Here is a 23,285-nt window from a genome sequence, read left to right on the forward strand (position 1 = left end):
AATACTACAAAACCAAGAATTTCAACATTTCATTTAAACTAGTCTCTTTTTCAAGCATTTATAGGTTCATATGGTTAAAAGAAGACTAATTACATAAAATTTAAGGAAGAAATTAAGTAATACCTTTTTGCATTTTTAAAACCACATGAAATACGTCCTTATTCTTCTATTTACTTCATTTATTTTACTTGATTTCTTCTCAATTATTCCTTTTGCCTTACTTTTAAGTGATGCTTCTGACCTCCTTCTTCTTTTTTAAAATATTTTTTAGTTGTAGATGGACACATTCCCTTATTTATTTTTATGTGGTGCTGAGAATCGAAGCCAGTGCCTCACACATGCTAGGCAAGTGCTCTACCACTGAGCCACAATCCCAGCCCAGCTTCATGTGGGCTTATGTGTTTCCTTATGTATTACAATGTCCAAATCACTTACATAAAAATGATTTTTAGAATTTATTTTTTAACTTATAGATTTTAGTTTTTAGTTTTTAGTACTAGGTATTAAATCCAGGGGCATTATTACTGAAAAAAAATTTCTTAAAAATTTTTATTTTGAGACAGTGTCCCCTAATTGTCCAGGCTGGCCTTGAACTTGTGATCTTCTTGCCTCAGCCTTCGAAGAGCTGGGATTACAGGGATGCACCACTGCACCCAGTTTCAAAATACTTTTGCAAATCTTTAAAACTACAGAAAGACAATAATCTTAATACGGTAAGACTGTAGTTCATGATTATTACAAAGGGGTGGAGGGAACAGTGGAATGCAGTGAAAAAAAAGAAAATAGGCAGATTAAAGATCTTAGTAAAGAATTTTCATTACATTAATACATTAATAATAAAGAATGCAAGCATAAGATAATGTTTTTTGCTAATCAAATGGGCAAAAATAAACACAATACAGGAGAGAGTATAAGGAAAAGAAATTTTCAACTACTTTCAAAAGCAATGTAAATTAGTTGACACTTTAAGAAATGACTACTTATATTAAAAGTACTTAAAATGTGCATAATTTGATCCAGCAAATCTATTTTATAATTTATTCTAAGAAGATAAACACATGAGTATAAGCTGAGCATGGCGGCACATGCCTATAATCCCAGTGGCTCAGGAGGCTGAGACAGGAGAATCACAAGTTAACCGGCGAGGCACTAAGTAACTCAGTGAGAGGTCTCTAATAAAATACAAATAAGGTTGGGGATATGGCCCAGTGATCAAGTACCCAGAGTTCAATCCCTGGTACAAAAAAAAAAAAAAAAAACCCAAACACACGAGTGCACGATGCAAAATTAAATTTTATCATAACATTGTTTACAAGAAAAAACTGTAAACAGGGGCTGGGGTTGTGGCTCAGCGGTAGAGCACTTGCCTAGAGCGTGTGAGGGCCTGGATTTGATCCTCAGCACTGCATAAAAATAAATAAATAAAACAAAGGTATTAAAAGTAAACAACCTTAGAGTCTACCAATAAGGAATTAACCAAGGGCTGGGGATGTGGCTTAAGCGGTAGTGCGCTCGCCTGGCATGCGTGTGGCCCAGGTTCCATCCTCAGCACCATATACAAACAAAGATGTTGTGTCTGCCGAAAACTAACTAAATAAATAAATATTAAAAATTCTCTCTCTCTCTCAAAAAAAGGAATTGACCAAATAAATTATGTTATAATTGCATAATAGAATATTATATAGTTACTAAAAATAAAGAGCCTGACTGCAGTAGGTTGCTTAATATGAGCAAGGTCTTATGTTAAATCCCCAGCACTAGCACTCCCCAACAAAAAAGATAGACTATAGACCTATATTTATTGACATGATAATATTATGACAATGAGTAAAAAATAAATAAATAAAAAGTAGTTTACAAAACATATATATACATGTACATATATACGTATAAAACCCAGCTTGTTAGAAAAATATGTGCATGGACTATAATAAAACTATTTCAATTATTTAAAAATAATATACAGTAGGATGAATGAGCATATATGATTACATGACCAGTGTAATTTTATATCATGTACAATCAGAAGAATGAGAAGTTATAGACCGTTTATGTATGATATGTCAAAATGCATTCTAATGTCATGAATAACTAATTAGAACAAATAAAAAAATAAAAAATTTTACCTAAATAATAATATAAATGCTCTATGTAATTTTATAAAAGAATCCATGTTACATTATTTCATATATGGAATAATTAACTGCAAAATCTATAAATGTGTTCTGACTAGCTGACAAGAATAAATACTAGCTGAATAGATTATTGGTTGCTAATTAAAGCAATAAGCCAAGGTACACTACCTGTCCTACTATGGGTAATAAGCAAAAATGTGATGATCAATTCAGTATGATTCAAAACTTTTATTTTTCAACACTGGAAAAAAGTCAGATCACCTATTAACTAAATCAAATGGAATACACATTATTAAAAACTTCTCATACATATTTCAAATTGTTCCTCAATAACATAATGAAATAACTGCTTCTAATGAGGATTATATGAGAATGCCACTTTTCCTAAGGGATGGTCATCCATGAAAAAGCTCTAAATTAAAGTTCCAGACATAAGACACAGAGAAGATTCTGGACCCAAAAAGATCTTGCCAAAATATAGCAACTCATTAATAGCTGTTTAGGGCTTTCTTACTGATATTATCATATTCTTAAATTTTGGAAATCTGTAGCATTTCAATTGAATAAAGGGACCTACTGGGTTAATAAAACCCAAGCGGACAATTTCAGGCATCAAGGTCCAGGCAAAAATGAATGCTATAAACCAGGTATGGTGGTATAATCCCAGCAATTGGGAGGCTGAGGCAGGAGGATCACAAATTCAAGGCCAGCCTTAACAACTCATCATGACCTTCAACAACTTAGCAAGACCCTATCTCAAAATTAAAAGTAAAAAGGGGTAAGGATGTAACTCAGTGAGTAAAGTGCCCTTGGGTTCAATACCCCAGCACACCCCACCCTACCCCCCAAAAAAGAAAAGAAAGTGAATGCTGTGACAATAATTGGTCATGAACTAGCTATGGAAAAAGAGAAATTTTTACTTCTCCACAGAACAATATAAAATATGTTGAAAACTATTAAGTTACTTGGTTAACATCACATCAGAAAATAAAAAGGACTAGAGTTGGGCATGTAGCTTAGAGGTATAGGGGCTTGTCTAGAACATATAAATCCCTGGGATTATCTCCTATCATAGTGAGGGGAGAGAAAGAAAGAAAAAAAAGAGAAACGACTAGATACTTTAAACCTATGTGTTCCTATTTTTATGAATGTTAACATCAGGAATCTGATATTCCCCAATTATCTATCAGTTTTCTTTTGATGATTAAAAAGTAAAAGCTCTATATCGGTCAAATTATATTATTATGTTTTATGCATGAACAAATATATAACAACAAATCTCATCATTATGTGCAGCTATAAAGCAAATTGTGCACCAATAAAAAAAAAATGGGGAAAAAGAAAACCCTTAAAATAAGATCAGCTAAATATTTGTCCTGAAGGACAGCAATAAATGCAACTTTGGAAGACCATCTTCCAGGGTGGCAACAAAGCCATACCCAAAGAACTCATGTGGGAAAAGCAAGAGGTAGCAACTGTGAAAGGGAAAGCAGGCTGAATCCCCAAAGAAACTATGAGAAAACTGGACCCTAAGGGTATGTCAAGGATATCTGGCAACAAAAGACTATGTTCAGCAACGCTATTTCAACAACAATTTCTTTACAGAAAGGAACCCATTTCATCATTCTTGGTTTAGATTTCATTTTCCTGACACCCTGTAAATACAGATAAAATTTTTCATTTTTTTTTTAAAGAGAGTGAGAGAGGAGAGAGAGAGAGAGAGAGAATTTTTAATATTTATTTTTTAGTTCTCGGCGGACACAACATCTTTGTTGGTATGTGGTGCTGAGGATCGAACCCGGGCTGCACGCATGCCAGGCGAGCCCGCTACCGCTTGAGCCACATCCTGAGCCCAAAATTTTTCATTTTTAATTCAGAAATATCATCCAAAGTTTGTCTCAAAGTAAATGTTGAATTCACAACAGCTACCATGGGAAAAGGAAAGACATTGTCTTTCAGACAGGTTTTCTAAGAATGCATTACAAGGATTGGCAATGACTACCTCTAAATAATAGTTTCTTCTCTGAAGGATTTTATTGTCTTATTAGAAAGTTTATATAGCTTCTTACTTAATTCATAGAATGTAGATTACTATTAATCTCACAGTGAATATTCTTTTCTGACCTACCTACTTCACTTAATTTTTGAAGTCCATCTTGTCATCTGATCACAACAATCTAATTTTTCAATCCCCATGAAAAACAAATACATTTAAGATTCAGAATTAAAATAAAGGGTATGCACCAAAATGCAGTCCCATTTACAAATTATTAAATGCAAAGACTGAAGACAGCATAGGAGCTTTTAAAAATTAATCTGAAAATAAACTAAGTTAAAAGATGGATAGATTCTGGTCTAAAAAAAAGGGTTGAAATTCCAGCCCAGCTTCCTTTGCAATTAAAATCTGTTCATCAGAAAATTCTTGGAATTTTCATTAGAAAGTATCAAGTCCCTGCTTCCTCCTCCTTAGCAAGGTTGGATGGTTTGTATGCCCTGCTTACAAAAATATTTCAGTTAAGATAAAATTTGGGGATCAGATTTTTTTGTTATGCTTAGTTGCCCAGTTATATTCATCTCATATTTCATTTGCAATGCATTTTTTGGGGCGCCAAACTTTCAACAGTTTACCAAACTTTCACTAGTTCTCAGCATAATTAACTAGAACCGCCAAATGAGGGAATTCCTTTTTGTCACAATAGTTAAAACTCTTTCCTAGCCAGTAAAGAGCTGTTACTCTTCAAACATTTATTCATACCCTTAAGAAATACCACTTCTGAAAACCTTATTTTCTTTTCTCAAAACTTGGATGAGCATCTTTTCACCAATCTAGACTGAAAAATTTCTCCAGTGTGTATTTTTTAAAAATATTTTTTTAGTTGTAGATGGACACAATATCTTTATTTTTATTTATTTAGTGTGGTACTGAGGATGGAATCCAGGGCCTCACTCTACCACTGAGCCACAATCCCAGCCCTCCAGTATGTATTTTTGAAGTCATTTTTAAAAATATGCCTTATTGCTTTTTTTGTACAGAGCTGTAGCTTTAAGCAGCCATAATTCTAGAGTTTGGGCGGGGGTAAAAACAAAAAAACAAAAACCTTGAGGATAACGCCATTCTCCCCTACTAAAGAGGTTTTCGGCCTCCTGTCTCCTAAAGAAAATAAAGTCAATAACAATCTTACATCAATGAACCAATAGCTCAAGATGTTTTGAGTATAAAATCTTATATTTTTACTAACTAATATGAAATGTAAATTGGGTAGATAATTTTCTGTAGGTCAAGTGGGAAACAGACAATCTATTGTGAGCAAAAAAACCTCTCTCCTTCCCCAATGATAAAGCTTTCACATTATACTACACAAAGAATGTGCACTTGGCTCTTATATTCTTGTCAACCCTCACTACTTCAAGTATCTCAATCACAAAATCCCCCCTCCAAAAAAATCCACCTAAATAACTCAAAGCACACAATAAAGCTCAAAGAAATATAGTAGAAGATGAGAAAAGGAATGAAAGCACCTAAGATCCCATGGTCCTTTCTTCTCCTTTTATTAACAGGACAGTGTTACAGCTTTGGGAAAGTGATGGAGATAGAAAAGATTAGTAGTGGATGAGGAAAAAGAAGTAAGAAGAAAGAGAGGGTATAATGGTAGGCATTATTAATAATTTACTTATTTTCTTAATAGCTTCAAAGCTTTGGGGGCTTGGGGGGCATGTTATTTTACTAATAAGAGAAGGGCTGTTTTTTGCTTATATTTTATCTTAAGTCCACAGAGTCAAGCTTTTACACTACTTCTTTCCTAACTGAAAGATTCCTAACAATCTTTTTAGCTTTATTCTGTGGTTTGATAGTTCAAGTAGATGTTTTTGTTTCCTGGAGGAAAAGGATCATATTGATTTGCTTAAAAGCAAAGGTGGAAGTATTATCGTCAGGAGTACCTCCTTTATAATAACAGAACTAAGGATTTATCTATTTCTTTCCAGCCTAGAATGCGACCAAGATACCACTAAGGGATAAAAAAAAAAAAAAAGCTGAGGAGGGAGGTAACGTCCTCCATGTCAGCTGGGTCTTTGTTTCCTTTCTCCTATGTATTGGTTTTGCAAAGTAACCCAATGCCAGTTATAAATATTCCAGGTCTATCAAAACCACTTTTCTAACACAAAATTGTTTGAAGTAAGGTGTGATATCGTACACCTGGGATCCCAGCGACTCCAAGGCCGAGGCAGGAGGATCACAAGTTGGATGCCAGCCTGGGGCAACTCAACTAGACACTGTCTTAAAAAATAAAAACTTTAAAAGAAAGGGGGGCGGCTAGGAATGTTGGTAATCGGGAAAGTGCCTGCCTAGCAGGTACGAGTCCCTGAATTCAATCCCCAATACAATTTCAAAAAAAGATTTTGTTAGAATACTTGTACATGCAGTTGGTCTGCTCTGCTGCTGCAGAGACCTAAATTCAGAAGGAAGCCAAAATTCAAAGCCTCATTTTACAGTGGATAAAACCCCGACCTTCTTCATAATATTTTTCAAGTTTATATCTGCTCCTCCACCTGGAAAAAAAAATGGCATGCACTTTTGTTTCTTTTAATCCCTTTCTAGAAAAAGAAAAGGAAAAAAAGCCCTGTTTCTCTTACAGGAGGAGGCAGCTGACCCCCAGACTCTAAGATACCAAAGGACTCTAGGATGATGTTTACGTTTCTGGAATGACACAAGTCCACTTCTGGCTGCCCGCTCGCTCGCTCGCTCGCTCGGCGCCTTTATTTCGGAGGCCATGTGTTCCTGACCCAGCGGCACCCACCCCGGGGCAAACGCACAGCCGTGCCAGGGGCACCCGGGAGACACGGGGGGCACAGACTTTGCAAACTGGTGGCTGGGAGGGACAACTTTTCGGCTCGGGACGGAAAGGTCGGCCCCGAGCTCACGCGAGCGGGGCCGGGCAAGAGCGACGGCGCGCCGGGCGGGCGGCGCGGGGCGCATTGTCCTCCCGCCGACGCCCCCGCGGCGCCGGGCGCAGGAGCCGCTCGCCCGGCCGGCCTCCCGCGCGGGGCGGCGGGGTGCAGCGAGCCGCCGTGTCCCCACTCGCACAGGTTGCCCGGCGCCCGCGGGGCGGACCGGGTGGACCGCCTCCCGGGGCAGCCCCGGCTCAGCCCCCAGCCCCAAACTCCGCGCCGCGACCCCGGCCCGCCGCGGCCCAGCCGGCCGCAGGAAGCCGCCCCGACGCCCGCCACGGCCCGGCGCCCACCGCTTTTGTTTTGGCCGCGACGAGAATAACGATCCCTGAGGAGGAGGCGCTGGGCTGCAGGAGGCTCCTCGGCAGGGTTTGGCGGAGCAGCCCCCCACCGCCGCGGCGCCTCCTAGTCCGGCGCTCTCGCCGCTGCCCTTCCCGCCCACCCGGTCCCGGGGACCGTCGCCACGGGCTCACCTCAGATCCGGGCGCCGGGCTCCAAAGGGCTGCGGCGCCGGCCGCAGGCGGCCGCGCGTCCCTCAGGTACCCCGAGCGGCCGAGGACCGCCGGCGCGCGCCTCAGAGCGACCGCGAGCTTTGGCGAGCGCCGGGGCGCGCGGACCGGCAGCGAGAGCGCGCGCACGCACGGCGCAGGCGCGCCGCGCACGCTCGGCCGGGCCTCGGTTCTGGAGCGCGGCTGCGGAGCTGGTCGCGCGCGGGCTGTTCGCCTCGAGCTCAGCGACGACGCCAGCCGCTGTCCCGCACTGGCGTGGTGTTCCCAACTACGGAAGCAGTCTTCTGAGTGGCGCTCGGTCCTCCTTGCAAAGCGCGCCCTCCCCTGCTGCAACAGCACCGCGACTCGCCAGCACCCAAGCCTGCGAGGCTGTCAATGCAAGAACCCCAACACCTGCTCTGTGCGCCGGGGTGCAGACCTCGGGACTCGGGGGTCCGAAGGCGGGTAGCAGTACCGAGGGGGGAACAGGGCGCAGGTAGCGGCGGGCATTTGGTCGGTTGCAGCCGCCAGGCTGACACACTGTGGCAGACAGGAACAGAATACTGGCCCGGGAGTAATTTGCATCCTCTTTGCCAAGACCCTATTAAACAGGTGAAGCTCGTGGCTAACTAGTGCTGTGCCCCATCTTTTGCTCTTTAGGAAAGGTCTCCGTTGTCTTTTTCTACGTAGAAGATTTGAGAACTAAAAAGCCCTTAGCGATCACCAACAGAGAATCTCTGTTTTTCAAATGATGAGATAAACGCCTAAAAGGTTAGATGACTTATCCAAGCCACACGGTGTTTTGTTGTTGTTGTTTAATATTTTTTTAGTTGTAGCTGGCACAATACCTTTATTTATTTATTTATTTTTTATGTGGTGCTCAGGATCCAGCCCAGCGCGTCTCACGTGCTAGGCCAGCGCACTACCGCTGAGCCACAACCCCAGCCCCCCTTGCAGTGTTTTAATGACATTCAAAGCCGTGGCTATTTTTCTTAGTATTACACTTTACCTTTCTCTTCCTCCTCCTCACCCCTCTTCAACTTAAACTTCAGGGACATCCTTTTTGTTCTGTTGGTAGCACGCAGGACTAGTAATGTTGATCCTGTTGCACAAGTGAATGTACTCAACACTACTAATTAGTGTACCTAAAAAAACGGTTCAGATAACTTTTATGTATATTTTACAATTGTCTTAAAAGATGTTCAGATTTTAAGTGAACACTGAAGAGTTGAGCTGAGGCATAATTTCCCATCAGAAGGTAATCTGTTTGGGGGATGTAGTTCTTTGGTAGGGGCACCTACCTAGCATTGGGAGGCCCGGCCAGTCATGTCATAACAACAAAACCTCTGTGAACTGGCATAATAAACGAGACCTCCAACGACAATTTCCATTATCCTAATAAACACATAATTGTACAGCAACATTCTTCTTTTGTAAAGACATAGTGGTCCTTAGGCTGATTCTAGGCAAGCCAGCGTGTCCTGGGGAGCCAGCAGCACCTGTGCTGAAGGTGAGGCGGCAAGGCTGGAAAAACCTCTATGCCTGTTTTGTGTATTTCCAGATCCCTGTGGCTGAGGAACCTCTGCAGATGTGTGGCTAGGTGCATTTTTTATTTGATTTACACATTATCCTGTAAAGACTGTCAGGCATAGGACACATCACAGCTCTCATTGGAAGGTGCGAATGATGTAGAAATGAATGTACCGACATGACTAAACCTCTAAAATTTGTATTTGGTGAAAAGCAAACAACAAGATATATAAATGATGATGGGGCTGGGAATGTGGCTCAAGTGATAGCACGCTCACCTAGCATGTGTGAGGCACTGGATTCGATTCTTAGCACCACGTAAAAATAAAATAAACATTGTGTCCACCTAAAACTAAAAAATAAATATTAAAAAAAATATATAAATGATGATGCCTTAAAAAATAACTAGTGTTAATTCATGTCATTTATGAAGACTAACATATACATAATAATAAACAAGGAGGCTACACATTCATAACAATGAATTTCATGACTGTCTCTAGGCAGGCAGAGAGGAGAATGAGACCTGGAAATACACAAGAGGACTTCTTGTTTGTTAAACACACACAAAGCCAAAGTTAACATTTTAAAAAATCTCCATGGAGATATAAGTTATTTCTTATGAAAAAGTCTCTAAGGTATTAAGAATTGTAATGCAAACAAACAAAAAGAGTACATGTATAATGGCAAAAAATAAAAAGTGTCTAAGGTTTTTTTGTTTTTGTTTTTTTAATGATTGAGTTCTTCTGTGTAAAAGCAATGTTGAAGAATCACAGACATTGAGCTCTCTGTGTGTCACTATGAACACAGTAGAAATGGTGTGACTCACTCTCCTTTGGGGGAACAATAGTCGGACAGATGAGCTGCAGGAAGAAGGAGGCCCAGAAGGTTCTGTTGAGAGGAGAGACAAAAGGAACCTTTTGTCAGGGATAAAAATATTCAAATCCAACAGGGATAAAGTGAGATGCTATGTCCCATCTCGATTTCCTTCCATGTTGTAATAGAAAGTCTTTAATTAACACGTGGGAGCATCACATAGAGGCTCTGCACTCTTGACATTGTTAAAACTGGTCTCCTTCTGGAGGAACCTGTTTTGAAATCATAAATGTTAATTGGTAATGCATGGTAACTTAGTATTACATAGGCACACCTCCTCCAGGAGCCCCCTCACACCCCCTAAAGGCTTTGTTTATTCATTTACATACAACCTGCTCATGTGGAAACCTCTACCTTGGAATTCAGACAACCTGGGTTCCAATTTCAGTTTGGCCGCTTGCTGATCCTTTGTTAACTTGGATTAAGCAACCACCTCCATGAGCTCAACTTACCTTTTTCTGCTATTTAAATTGGAGTCATACAAATGTTACCTATTTAAAAACTATGAAACACAATACAAACATAAGGTTTGTAACTTCCTTTGAGTTGGAGAAGAGTACATTATTTTAGGAAACAAAAATAGCCAGGAAAGTTATTTTGTTTGTTTGCTTTGGCTTGAGGGAGGGGAGATTAATGCTGCCCATAACAACTGTTTTGCCTAGGCCAAAGAAGCTTGATTCTAAAATTTTGAACTTCATGGTACTTCATGGTATTCTACAGCTCACAGATGTTGGGTCTGTGAGCCTTCTATTAGTTATTTACTGCTTTTTCCAGTTTCCTTATTAGATTTCTTTTTTTTTTTAATCCATATATGCTCACTCCAGGCCTTGTTACAAGGTAGGTAGTCAACAAATTTAAATAATTAAATTAGACCGGATGTTAAGATTTCCAAATTTAGAGTTATTGTTATTAAGGCATGCCATCTGCTGGTTCCCTGGTGTATCTGTCACTCAGCCTGAATTCATAATCCAATAAATATAAATTGCTGGGGGAGCACTTGTGGGTTTGCATGTTGGACAATCTCCCCCACGTCTTCCCATTTCCTGCTGCAGGTGCTATTCTTCCATCGAACCAGACGCGAATTCGTTTTCCTCCAACCCTATTTTACCTATTGGCCACTCTTAAAACCTGGCAAAGTGGAGTTCGCATTTCGGAACTCCGGAGTGACCAGAATAACATAACTGGGCATGCTCAGTGGGTAAGGGCCGATCTGGAACACGACAGCAGCACGTTTTGAATGAAGGTTTCCATGCCCCTGGTTTCCGAATTGCGTACCTTCCCAGCCCAGCGTAGCAGCAGGATGTCCACGTAGCTCCACCTGCTTGGTGCGCACACTTTTTAATTTTATCTCGGTGCCCAATTTTGGAGCCAGCCCTCCTGGATGTCCCGGCCAATCAAGAGACCACACATTGTTGCCTAAGAGACCCCGGATGCCAGCGACAGAATTTATAGATGGTGATTGGACTAGGAAAGCAGGGAGGGGTGGGGGCTGGAAGGAGTCAAAGAAAAAGCTGACCTAGTGCAACTATGGCAACCCCAGCACTAGAGGCTTGAAGAGGGAGCCCGCTGAAAGAGGTGAGAGCAGCGGGCAGTGCATGGGAAAGATGGAGCCTGTCTTGGAGAGCTCTTGAGCCTCCCACAGGCCTTGTCGGTGCTCCTGGGGATTACATTTTCCTCTCGCATTCCAGCCACAATTCAAGTGCCAGATGCTTCATACTTGTGAAATTAACTACTAATAATTACGTGCCGGTCGAGCACTAGCTCTTGGCAGTGTATTAAGAGTGCTTGCTTTGTTTTTAACTAGATGAGTATAAGGTGAATTCGGATCCCCTATTACCTGACAACCTCCTGATAATATTTGAGATTGCCTAATGATGTTACAGTGTACAGTGGATGAATTGGGTGTTAGCAGAGAAACTCAATCCTATTTCTGCTCTGTGAACTCCAAATACAAAGCTGGGAATCCCGAGTATTACCCCAGAACCCAGTTCATAATGTTCCAAGTTTCACTGTACATTTATTTCCACTAATTTTAATCCTCAAACCACTTTCCTCCTGTTGTATTCATTCTTTCCATTGATTTAACAAATATTTATTGAGCATCTATTATCTAGGACTGTGGTTAGGATTCAGATGAGCGGTCTCAGAGATGCACGTAAGAAGGGCCAGGGTTTTTCGGTGTTCTCAGGGTGGTTGGGTATTTGGTGTGTTTGGACAGAGTGCATGAACGAAGGAAGGGTTGAGGCTGAAAATGCAAGTTGAGGCACAGTCATAGTGGACCCAGACTTTCCTATTCTATCCTTGTTGGTGAGCCTACAAAGGTTTTTGAATTCATAAGTGACATCACTCATATGAAAAAAAAAAAAAGTACTTCTCTAACAGTAGATCATGAGCTCTATTAAGGCAGAAACTCTTTGTAAGCCTAGGACAGACCTCTTAAGTCTCTAGTGAAACTGTTAATAACGGCCATGGTGTGAAAAATGGCTATGGATATCAGATTGGAAGTGGACCCACCCTGGCTGTTAAACATGGGATTGGGCCCATGCGTGGGCCATGAGGCCCCTAGGCCCTCTTTCTACATTTTTATTCCAAGAAATATTAAAGGCAAATTCCCATTATAGGGAAAAGAGGTCACAAAGAAAAGCAACAGCAAGACTTATCTATGGAAGGAGGAGAGGTAATTTCCTCTGTCTTATTGACAGAGCAGGACCATTGTTTTTTGTGGATGTTATATACAAAAAAAAAAAAAAAAAGCTTCTGTCTTTTCAATAGTAGCCAGTAGTCTGTACTCTGAAATGTGCGTGCCTGCAAGTATGCACATTGTCCATGTTCTGGAATGGAAGGGAAAGGGAAAAATTGGAAGAGCATAATAATGAAAGATGAGGCAGGACTGTTGTCATTGAAAGGACTCTTCTCCTGGCCAGACCCACCTCCTAGAAACACACTCACCTCCAGCTGCTTTGAAGAAAGCTTGGTCCAGGTGGTTTCCAGCTTCCCAGAGCCAGGAGAAAGAAAACAACCAGTGCAGACCCTTGGGGCATCACTGAGAAAAGCTACTTTCTCCTAATTTAGAAATGGTGTCCAGAATAAGTCAGATTGCTTCCTACCTAAAGTGGGAATAGAGGGAGTTTCTCAGTGTAGAGCAGGAGTTTTTAACCTAGACTAAGCAAAATTTTATGTTCATGGCATTTTTCTAAGGAGAGGATTCATAGCTCTCATTCTCAAAGACCTTTATGACTCTCAAAGAAGAATTCAAAATACCTGTTTTAAAAAGAAGAAAAGGGCCGGAGTTGTGTCACAGCGGTGGAGTGCTCGCCTACCACATGTGAGGCCCTGGGTTCGATCCTCAGCACCACATAAAAGTAAATTAATAAAAAATAGGTGTTGTGTCCAACTACCCTAAAAAATAAAATAAAAATAAATAAAAAGAAGAAAGGTAGAACATCAATAACTATAACAAAAAGAAATATGTAATTTTTAGCTGGGCAGACCTCAACTCAGTGGCCATGCTTTGTACCTGTAATTTACCTGCTCACATGTATTTTTATTGCTGGCTGCTGATTAATAATACAGTAATGGAGTAACTTCATATGCCTTTTGTAACTTAGCTAAAAATAGAGTGATTCAGATAATGAGCCAGTAGGGGCTGAGAAGAACCCAAGGACTCCTCTGAGGTCACAAACACACAAACATTTACATAGTGCTTTAATTAAAAGGAGGCAGACGTACACTGGACAACTAAAACCTACAAATTTCCCTGAATAAACTCAAGTCTGTCCATCTCCAAAGCCTCGGCTCTGTTCATTACACCATCTGTTTCCAAAATATGTATGCATCAGCCTGGAAGTTCTGTGACTTGGATGTCAGAAAGTTAAGAAGGAGAGGGAGAGTTACTATGACAGGGACAAGAATGAAGTGTTTACTATTGTACTTTTTTTTTTTTTTAGTTGTAGATGGACACAATACCTTTATTTTATTTATCTTTATATGGTGCTGAGGATCAAACCAGGGCCCAACACATGTGAGACGAGCACTCTACCACCAAGCCACACAGCTCTGCACTCTGATTCTAAATTTAAATATTTCTCTTTCTTAGCTAGGAGAGATTTTGCATCCCCAGCCCCCACTCTGTGATCCAGTGAAAGCAGACTAAGACTGGCCTGGGCATGAAACCTGGCTCTAGCACTTGCTGTCTGTGTCACCTTGACTTCACCTCTGAAGTCACCTGTCCGTGTGTGACTTCACCTGTGAAATGAGCTAAAACCTACCACCTTACTAACCCATGAACTTGCCCTGAGCATACATGTAAAGTGCTTCACGTTTAAGATGCTCCCAGCGAGTGCTCTTCCCATCCATTATTCTGCCATCATTCCAAAATTACATGGCACTGGTATTTTTAATATTATCAGGGTTATGTGTCTTGTTTATACCAACAGGTATAGTCTTCTTTTTGGAAGAATATCCAGTTATTGCATGATGGCATTTGCACCTCCGAAGAATATAGAATGTCCCAAAATGCAGATAAAGATGAGTACCTGGACACCCCTCAACCACCAGGTTTTGAATAACCAGGTGAGTGGCCAGAGTATCTTCATCAGTTGAATCCAAGTCTTAAAGAAAAAAAATGATAGTAAAATTTTGGTGATCATAATATAAACAGGGGCCAGGCCCAATCACACCTATAATCTTGTAATCCCATGTACTCAGAAGGCTGAGGCAAGAGGATCACAAGTTCAAGGTCAGCCTCAACAATGTAGCAAGACCCTGTCTCAAAATAAAAAATACAAAGAACTGGGGATGTAGCCCAGTGGTAAAGGTCCCCTGGGTTCAACCCCAGCACCAATATATATAATACATATTACATATAATATATATTTATAGGGATATGTGTATAATGGATATATGTAAATTTTTATGTGTTATATATTAGATATATGTATAATATATATGTATAAATAGGAATTATTTAGTATTGTGTGATGGATGAAGTAAAGACAAAGGATTTACTATAAAAAAATTATCGAGGGCTGGGGCTGTAGCTCAGTGGTAGAACACTTGCCTAGCACATGTGAGGCACTAGGTTCAATCCTTAAGCACCACATAAAAATAAACAAGTAAAATAAAGGCATGCTGTCCCTCTTCAACCTCAAAATTTTTTTATAAATTTATTGAAGCTTTGCTATGTGGACAGAACTGGCAAGAGACACAGAGTCTCTTGCTTAAGAAGAAAGTGGCTTTGATTTGTTCTTTCTTGCAAAGTCGCTCCTGGTCTCTCTCATTTCAGTTGCCTTTTTTCTTCCATCACTAGTTCTCCTCTAGAACTACCAGAACTGGAGGAGAAGAGGAGAGGGTGGTCTTCAAAGAGTTCCCCAAAAGAGGTTTTCTTGCTAGAGTTGAGGTCACTCGATAATGCTGCATATGAAATGTACCAAATGCATAAATTTTGACCTATTGCTCATACTATTCCAGTTCTCCTAAGAACATTTCCCATATACATTTTGGGGAAATTAGTAAAATGCACCAAACCAAGCAATGCAGTGGGTGGCTAGTGTGAGAGATTGGCCAGCCTCTGGGGGTATCCATTCCTGCTTCAGTGAGGAGTGAAAGTTACCAGTAGGTCTGTGAGCTCCTAATAGCAATCACTATACATAAGGACCATATCAGACAGTACAACGAATCAGACATAACTTTCCTATGTTCATATATGAATACACAACCATGAAACGCCACATCATGTACAACCACAGAATGGAGTCCTAATTAGAATAAATTATACTCCATGTATATATAATGTATCAAAATATACTCTACTATTATGTATATCTAAAAATAACAAATTTTTAAAAAAGAAAATAGCAGGGAGAATATTAGAGAGTGAAGGGGGAGGTGTAAAGGAGAGTAATGGGGGGCTGCATATGGTCAAAGTATGTTACATGCTGTATGATATGCCACAAGGAAACCCATTATTCTGTATAATTAAAATGCACTAATAAAAAATGAAAAATAAATAAATAATGACCAAATAGTTAGCAGTAAAATACAATCAACCTGTATAAAACTGACCTCATTGTCTTGTTCCTGCACACCAGTTCCTCCTCCTGAACACCACTTTACATCATGTTATTCAGGTCAGAAATCTTCCTTCTCCCTGTTGGGTCTGGGAGTTGGTTTTTCCCCCAATTTATAAGCTGAGAAATTAGCCTGTTGCTTATGAAGCAGATGACATTGCTATATCACAGTAAGAGAGACAGATTCCTGGGCCAGAGACAAAGAACATTACCCACAGCACAGCACTCAGGATGAGCAGCATGTTCCCCCCAGCTCTTTTGGTCAACCTTGTCCCACAGGGGTGATGCAGAGGGCCCGAATGCATGTCACAGTTGCAGTGGGCGATGCAGTGGGTGAGCGTTATAGTACGCATAAGCAAACCTGCTCATCCCTCAGGGTTGCCTTCCTGCAATCCAACCTGGATTTACAGGTGCTCAGGGCTTTGCATTCTTGGCATGGCGAGACATTCAGGAGCAGCAGAGGCCCATGGAGAAGTGTCTACCACCTTGCCTCCACATCCGGTTCGTCTTCAAGTCCTGTGAATCTTCCTCCTTGACTTCTCATTCAGGCCCCTTTCTCCATCCGCCTGTGAACCTCCACCTCCACATTCTCAGATCGGACCCCGGGGACCCCTTGCCATATTGCAGTAATCCCCTAGCTGGTTTTACTACCTCTGTTCATACCTACCAATCTTCTGTTGGGGTCCCAGGATGATCTTCCTAGAATACCAATCCTATTACATGAAACTGAAAATGGGCCCCACTCAAAAGGGTGACTTCCGATACCCATGCATATCCTGAGACCCCTTCATAGACTAACTTCAGCCACCCTCCCAGCTTCACCCATCCTACTCCTCCTCAGCTCTAATACATCAGGCTGAGGTTCTCCCTTGTGTCTCCAGTGCCTGGGATGATCCTGAAGCACAATAGGTAGAGCCAGCGCAGGTCCCTCCTGGTCCCCTTTCATTGACTCTCCTCTTCTGATCCCGTCATTGTCTTCCTTAGCCCAGAGTCAGCCCTTTACTTCTCTAACCCTAACAGATGTGCTAATCCCTCCAGCAAAGCCGCCTCTCAGTATTCTATGCTCCTCTAACTTGAAACACCAGCGATTTCTAAGAGATAAAAGAGCTGGGCAGGAATGGGAATAGTGAGAAGTAAGATGAAGAGAGCCTAAAAAGGAAAAAGATAAGGAAATTGGGGGTGTGGGGGGGGAGGCAGAAGAACCCAAAGGAAAGGCAGAGATAGAAAGGTTGATCCTGCTTTTATCTATAGCCGTGAACACCAAACAAGAATGTTGAAAATCTTTTTCTTTCCCTGTAACAATTATTTACTGAGCACCTGTTTGCAACACTCTTGGTGCACCGACAGTTTATATAACAGCTTATCTGCTTTCCCCCCAAAACTTCAGTGTTTCATTTTGAAATCTGTTTTCCCATAGAATTGTGAAGGTTTTACTCACATGTGAAAAAGTGACTTGAATTGAAATACAAATTTGTTGGATGCCCTGATTTCCAGAAATTTTTCTTGAAAAATCAAGAGTCTTGATCCATGTAGCTGCCATGGAAAAGAAATTGATTTAATAGCCAAAAAACACCTGAATGGGGCTGAGGACATAGCTCAGTGGTAGAGTGCTTGCCTAGCATGTATGAGGCACTGGGTTTGATTTATAAATAAATAAAATAAAGGTATTGTGTCTATCTACAACAAAACAAAACAAACTAGAGATATGGTTTTTTTTTGGTTTGTTGTTGTTTTTTCTGGTGGCTCTAGGGATTGAATCCAGGGCCTAGAGAATGCTAGGGAAGTGCTCTACCACTGAACTATACTCCCAACCCCAGGAAGCAGATGCTAAGATGAACATTTAAAGATCACCTGCAGGGCAGGAGAAGGGAGGCAGAGAAAGATGTGAGGTGTGGGGCAAAGGAAGAAGGTAGGCTGGAGTGCACCTCCACAAGGCCTCTTTTGACCCCATGGTATACCCTGAAGCCACCTGGTCCCCCAGTGTCTTAGTCAGCTTTCTCACTGCCGTGACTAAAGGGTCTGACCAGAGCAACTAAAGAGGAGGAATAGTTTATTTGAGGTCTCACGGTTTCCGAGGTCTTATTCCATAGAAGGCTGGCTCCATGGTGGGGGAAAGCAGCTCCCATCATGGTGACCAGGAGGCAGAGAGAGAGAGACTCCACTCTCCAGACACAAATATATATACCCCATAACTATGCCCCGATTCCCACCTTCTGCAGCCACACCCACCCACTTCAATTAATCCCATGAGGGATTAATTCACTAATTGGGTTAAGACTCACAACCCAATCGTTTCTCCTCTGAACCTTCTTGCAGTGTCTCACTTGTGAGCTTTTGGGAGAAACCTTAACATCCAAATCATAAACCCCGAGTGATCTTACAATCCAGCAAGGCGGTCAGTCCTTCACACTTCCACACTGACCATTGAGTGGATGTTAGCTGCTCCCTCCTCTCAAGAAGGCCTGACCTCAGCAAGGCAGCTCTCTCAAGCTCATGGCTGTCAATCAACAGCCTCCCCCCAGGTGCAGGAATAAATCCTTCAGTCGTGGGGTGGAGTCACTACATCACAGCAAGTCTTACATTGCCTTATCTTGGTTTGTTAATGGATTTTGTCACATTTACTGATAATTTCTAGAGAAAACATTTGTTTTATTGTTTAGAACTACCCTATTCCAAAAACTTATATCTTGATTTAATTAGATTCTAGTGTTGAGTAAAATTTTTCCTTTAAAAATTGTTGCACGTGCTGAGTGCAGTGGCACATGCCTGTAAATTTCAGAGACTCTGGAGGCTGAGGCAGAAGAAGGATTACAAGTTTGAAGCCAGCCTCATCAACTTAGCAACACCCTCACCAACTTAGTAAGACCTTGTCTCAAAAAAAAAGTTCTGGGGATATAGCTGAGTGGTAAAGTGTCTTTGGGTTCAATCCCCAGTACCAAAAAGTAAAAAATAAAAAACCCAAAAGATAACTTTGCATGAGTGTAACACACACACACACACATACACACACACATTTATATCAACGTGCATAGACCGTACATAGAATTTGTATATGATGAGCATGCCTGTAATCCCAGCAGCTTGGGAGGCTGAGGCAGGAGGATCATGGGTTCAAAGCCAACTTCAGCAAAACTGAGGTGCTAAGCAACCCACTGAGACCCTGTCTCTAAATAAAACACAAAATAAGGCTGGGGATATGGCTCAGTGGTTGGGTGTCCCTTAGTTCATCCCCAGTACCCCCCCAAAAAAAGAATTTATATATGATTATACAAAAAAAAGGAATTGTATATGACTATGATTCCCCAAAAAAGTTAGAAGGGTATTGGTGGCTGGAGGGAGGTGTCTGTAGAAGAGACAGATTTCATTTGTTTACTTTTATGGTGCACTATGTTTCAAATTTTAATTTTAAAATGAATACAAATAAAACAAAGAACAATGACTTTAGGAACTGAAAATGTGCTCCAGATCAGCTGTCCCAATAATTTCCTGCATGCCTTGAGAAAGTCACTACCATTTCTGAACTCTGTCTCCTTTGTAAAATGAATGGTTTAGGTCAGGTGACCTCCAAGGTCCCTTTCATATCTAACATTCCGACTGTGTAAAAGGAATTAAAAATAGATGTCCAAGGACACAGTGGCCAAAAGGCAACCACACAGTAATTTCAAGGGGTTTTCTACACTTCAAAACCAGGACATTGCCACCAAAGATCAATGCAATCGTGAGATCCAAGTTCGTTTTTGTTCGAGTCTTGTCTTCTATTCTGTGGTACAATGTGAAGTACATAACTATCTCTGACTAAAATAAGAGTCACAGGATTTTAACTTCACAGCAGGCTTTAAGCAGAGAAACTGAATTCAAATTTAGATGCCTTCAAAAAACAAAAATGCAGTAGATTACAAAGTAATACAAGCATGAGAACCTTAAGTGGAGGAATGCTTTAAAAGTATGGACCTCTTTGCCAAACAATGTCATCATTAAAAATGATCCTTAGGGGCTGGGGATATGGCTCAAAGCAGTAGTGCGCTTGCCTGGCATGCGTGCGGCCCGGGTTCGATCCTCAGCACCACATACAAACAAAGATGTTGTGTCCGCCGAAAACTAAAAAAAAATAAATAAATATTAAAAATTCTCTCTCTCTCTTTAAAAAAAAAAAAAAAGATTTTTACTACTGACAAAAAGTAACATGCTCACAAATGGGTTGATTTGATTGGCCCTAGCAATCATTTCACTATGTACACCTTAAATATATACCATTGAAAGAAAGAAAAACAAGCGATCCACATTTATTTCTTTATCTGCATTTCTTTTCTTTAATCCACATTTCTTTTTTTTAATTAAAAAAAATTTTAAACTTGTACTTATTTATTTTTATGCGGTGCTGAGGTTCAAATCCAGTGCCTCAAACACGCTAGGCAAGCACTCTATCACTGAGCCCCAATCCTAGCCCCATAATCCACATTTCTTGTAGAGACGATTTACACATGTAGTACATTACATGTTAAAACGGTTTTGTGAGAAAAGGCACCTTGTTGCCATCAATCAGCCATAATTTAGGAACCCTGAAATATCTCCCTCCTACGCTGTAATGATGTCACATGGTGAAATATGTAATTGCAGTGTCAACAGACTAAAATAACAACCGTGGGATTTTGACTTAACAGCAGGCTCTGGGTAAACTGTGATATAAACAGACTGCAGCATTCTGCAGGAAAGAAGATCCATTTTAATACTTCCATTTTGCATAGACATTTTGTTTTCCAGCTCTTCAAAATGAAGAACCTGATTGCGAATCTTTGGAGTGAGGATTCGCTCCAATTTGGGGACCGTAAGACCATCAGCCCCTACCAAGGACCTGACAATGAAATGGTTAGCTCCAAATCATCTTCCTTGTCAAAGGTCATGTCAGAACCTGATCTGAGGTCTCCTGACTTCCAGTCTGGTGCTTCTCATCTACCCCTTCACGCCCACCAGTTTCGACTTGGGTGTAGACGCCTGAATGACCCTACTTATTCAGTGCCTTTGCTTCAGTCAGAGTAACACTTCCACTCCCACCTCATTCCCTTCCTGCTGCATTTATTTATTTTTTCTTTTCTCTTTCTTGTCTGTTTAAGTTAGTTGTAGATGGACGCAGTACCTTTGTTTCGTTTCTTTATTTTTATGTGGTGTTCAGGATCTAACCCAGTGCCTCACATGTGCTGGGCAGGTGCTCTGCCACTGAGCTCCAGCCCCAGCCCCCTGCTGCGTTTTTGTAGACTATCCTGCCCCTCCCAGTGAGTGTCCTCTGCTTCCTATGAGCCACAACATTGGTGGACACCATGAGGGTGCATCCCAACCTCCTTTTCAAATCTCAGTTGTGGCTCAGAACCTACGCTTCTTCCCACTGTCAGACACAAGTTCATGGGGAATTGAGGGCTGGAATTCAGGATGGGGAAGACCCAAGTTCTAGTGAGGGACCAAGTGTAGAGGGGAATTGAACCGAGTTTACAACCAGCGATTTTTAAAACATCTATGAACATAACCTCTTTGGTCTTCAGCTTGTCCTTTCTAAAATAAGGAAATCTAACAAAAAGAGCTTTAGGATTTCTTTTAGCTCTGAAATGCTATGACTTCTGAAGCTCTCTGTGGCTATTCAGTCGGCCAGTCTAGGGTCTGCTCTGGAACCTGCACCAGCTGGCTCTGTGGAGCATGCAGGAGAAAGGGGTTCTGGTGGGCTTGGGATCAGAGCCCACAGAGAGCACGTTCAAGAACTGTGGAGCCCAGTGCAGCATGCACTGGCCTGGGGAGGGAGCTCGCTGGCAAGCTGGCCACCCTGGTGGCTTGGGTTGGGCAACAGGTGACCAATCTGGAAGAGTTCAGCATGTGCTGGAATCCAGATTTTTAAAAATCTCCTGTGTTCCATAGCTTCTCTTCTGTTTTCATCTAGAAATTCTGAGTTTGTCTGTGCCCTTATTTGTCCTGGTGGCAGTTGATTGTGGGGAGGGATCTTTTTCTTCTTCTCTAATGTGTGAAGCGTCTACCTGTGATGTAGAGATACCCCAGACAGGAGCAAAAGCAGCATTTCACTGGTTGGTCCCCAGTCGGTTGTTGAAGCAGTTATTTCGGTTCCTGTTTCATATGCTCCTGGCAACCAGAGTTTGAGAGTCTAAAAAGGAAAGGAAAGCATTATGGAGCCATAAAACCCGCTCCTCGTCCTCCCCCATAAAAAGGGAAGAAATAGGCCTGAGCCGCCTCTCCAAGCAGGGACATTCTTGCAGTGCTGGAATTTAGGTAGTGCCAAGGAGAAGGGGAAAACATCCATCCGATTCTGAAAGCTGACAGAGGGTGTATGTGTTGGAGGGAGAGAGACATTCACATATGTTCATTACTGTCTCTTCCTCTTCTCAAACCCCCTCCTCTGCCAAACATACCCACATTAGTCTTCCCCTCCTCACTTGCTCAGATCCACATATGCACTGATGCTCAGAAAAACACCTAGACACCAACATATAAATACAGTCCCACTGTACTGCTACATCCATAAGGACATCCAGCCTCACAACCACATGCATTCAGTTCAACAAACATGGCTGCTTGTACCACGCCACGGACAGCACTGCACGTTGGAGATGGCAACATGAAGGAGGGAGGCATGGTTTCTATCCACACAGTACGTAAAAATAAACCTCTACAGCTGAATACGCAGTTGCAAGCACAGAGGTACCCAGAAATTACTAACCCTACAAACATAATAAGTACCGCGACACCCATTTATATGTGTACACACTGAAATATAAAATCAAAGCTGCTCATTCATAAATTTTATAAATTCTCATACCACTAGTGTTGATATGTTTTGGAGGGGGAGCACCATTTTTCCTTTTTTTTCCCCCTTTGTTTGTTTATCTCCTTTCACAAACTAAACTTGACTTCTCTTTACAATTCCATTTTTTTCTTACTTCTCTTAAGGAACAATCATTCTTTTTTATGTATTTCACATGGAGAAATACATTGCCTATGTTAAAAATAAGTAAAGTACCCTTCCGGGAATGACACCGGATTCTTCATACTGAGTTGACGTAGTGAATACTTATTTACTGATCCTTCAATGATGCTGTTCTTGTAATGGATATTTTGAACCATGATATATGAAGTCACCCAATTCTCCCTTACCTATTGCAGGTATTTGAAGAAAGAAAAGCTCTGCTTGGAAAATGGGTAAGCATTTAAAACATGGCTATTTCTGCATTATCATCTGCTGTAGT

General features: G+C 41.3%; 2 protein-coding genes and 1 long non-coding RNA gene across 11 annotated transcripts in view; 1 reads left to right on the forward strand and 2 right to left on the reverse strand.

The window, feature by feature from the left end:
- The window catches only part of Fzd3 (frizzled class receptor 3), a 96,847-nt gene extending 89,145 nt beyond the window's left edge, over positions 1-7,702 (reverse strand). For 3 of the 4 annotated variants that reach the window (XM_078030824.1, XM_078030823.1, XM_078030822.1), the window contains exon 1: positions 7,556-7,691. The gene's annotated coding sequence lies outside the window, so the exon portion shown is untranslated. Of the gene's footprint in view, positions 1-7,555 lie in introns of all 4 variants that reach the window. The other variant, XM_078030825.1, reaches the window with a different exon arrangement.
- Positions 7,703-9,283: 1,581 nt separating this feature from the next.
- LOC144370266 (uncharacterized) lies at positions 9,284-11,399 on the reverse strand. The gene is made up of 2 exons (XR_013430177.1): positions 11,252-11,399; positions 9,284-9,991 (listed from the first exon to the last, which is right to left on the reverse strand). It is a non-coding gene; the product is annotated as an uncharacterized LOC144370266 (long non-coding RNA).
- A 24-nt stretch (positions 11,400-11,423) lies between these two features.
- The window catches only part of Fbxo16 (F-box protein 16), a 54,027-nt gene continuing 42,165 nt past the window's right edge, over positions 11,424-23,285 (forward strand). For 3 of the 6 annotated variants that reach the window (XM_078030829.1, XM_078030827.1, XM_078030828.1), the window contains exons 1-4: positions 11,424-11,551; positions 14,413-14,548; positions 20,806-20,910; positions 23,203-23,238. In XM_078030829.1, coding sequence (XP_077886955.1) covers positions 14,450-14,548; positions 20,806-20,910; positions 23,203-23,238 — 240 coding nt within the window. In that variant the 5' untranslated portion in view covers positions 11,424-11,551; positions 14,413-14,449. The remainder of the gene's footprint in view (positions 11,552-14,412; positions 14,549-20,805; positions 20,911-23,202; positions 23,239-23,285) is intronic. The other 3 variants (XM_078030826.1, XM_078030830.1, XM_021734504.3) reach the window with 2 other exon arrangements.

The sequence above is a fragment of the Ictidomys tridecemlineatus genome, chromosome 14 (genome assembly GCF_052094955.1).
Source record: "Ictidomys tridecemlineatus isolate mIctTri1 chromosome 14, mIctTri1.hap1, whole genome shotgun sequence".
Lineage (NCBI taxonomy): Eukaryota > Metazoa > Chordata > Mammalia > Rodentia > Sciuridae > Ictidomys > Ictidomys tridecemlineatus.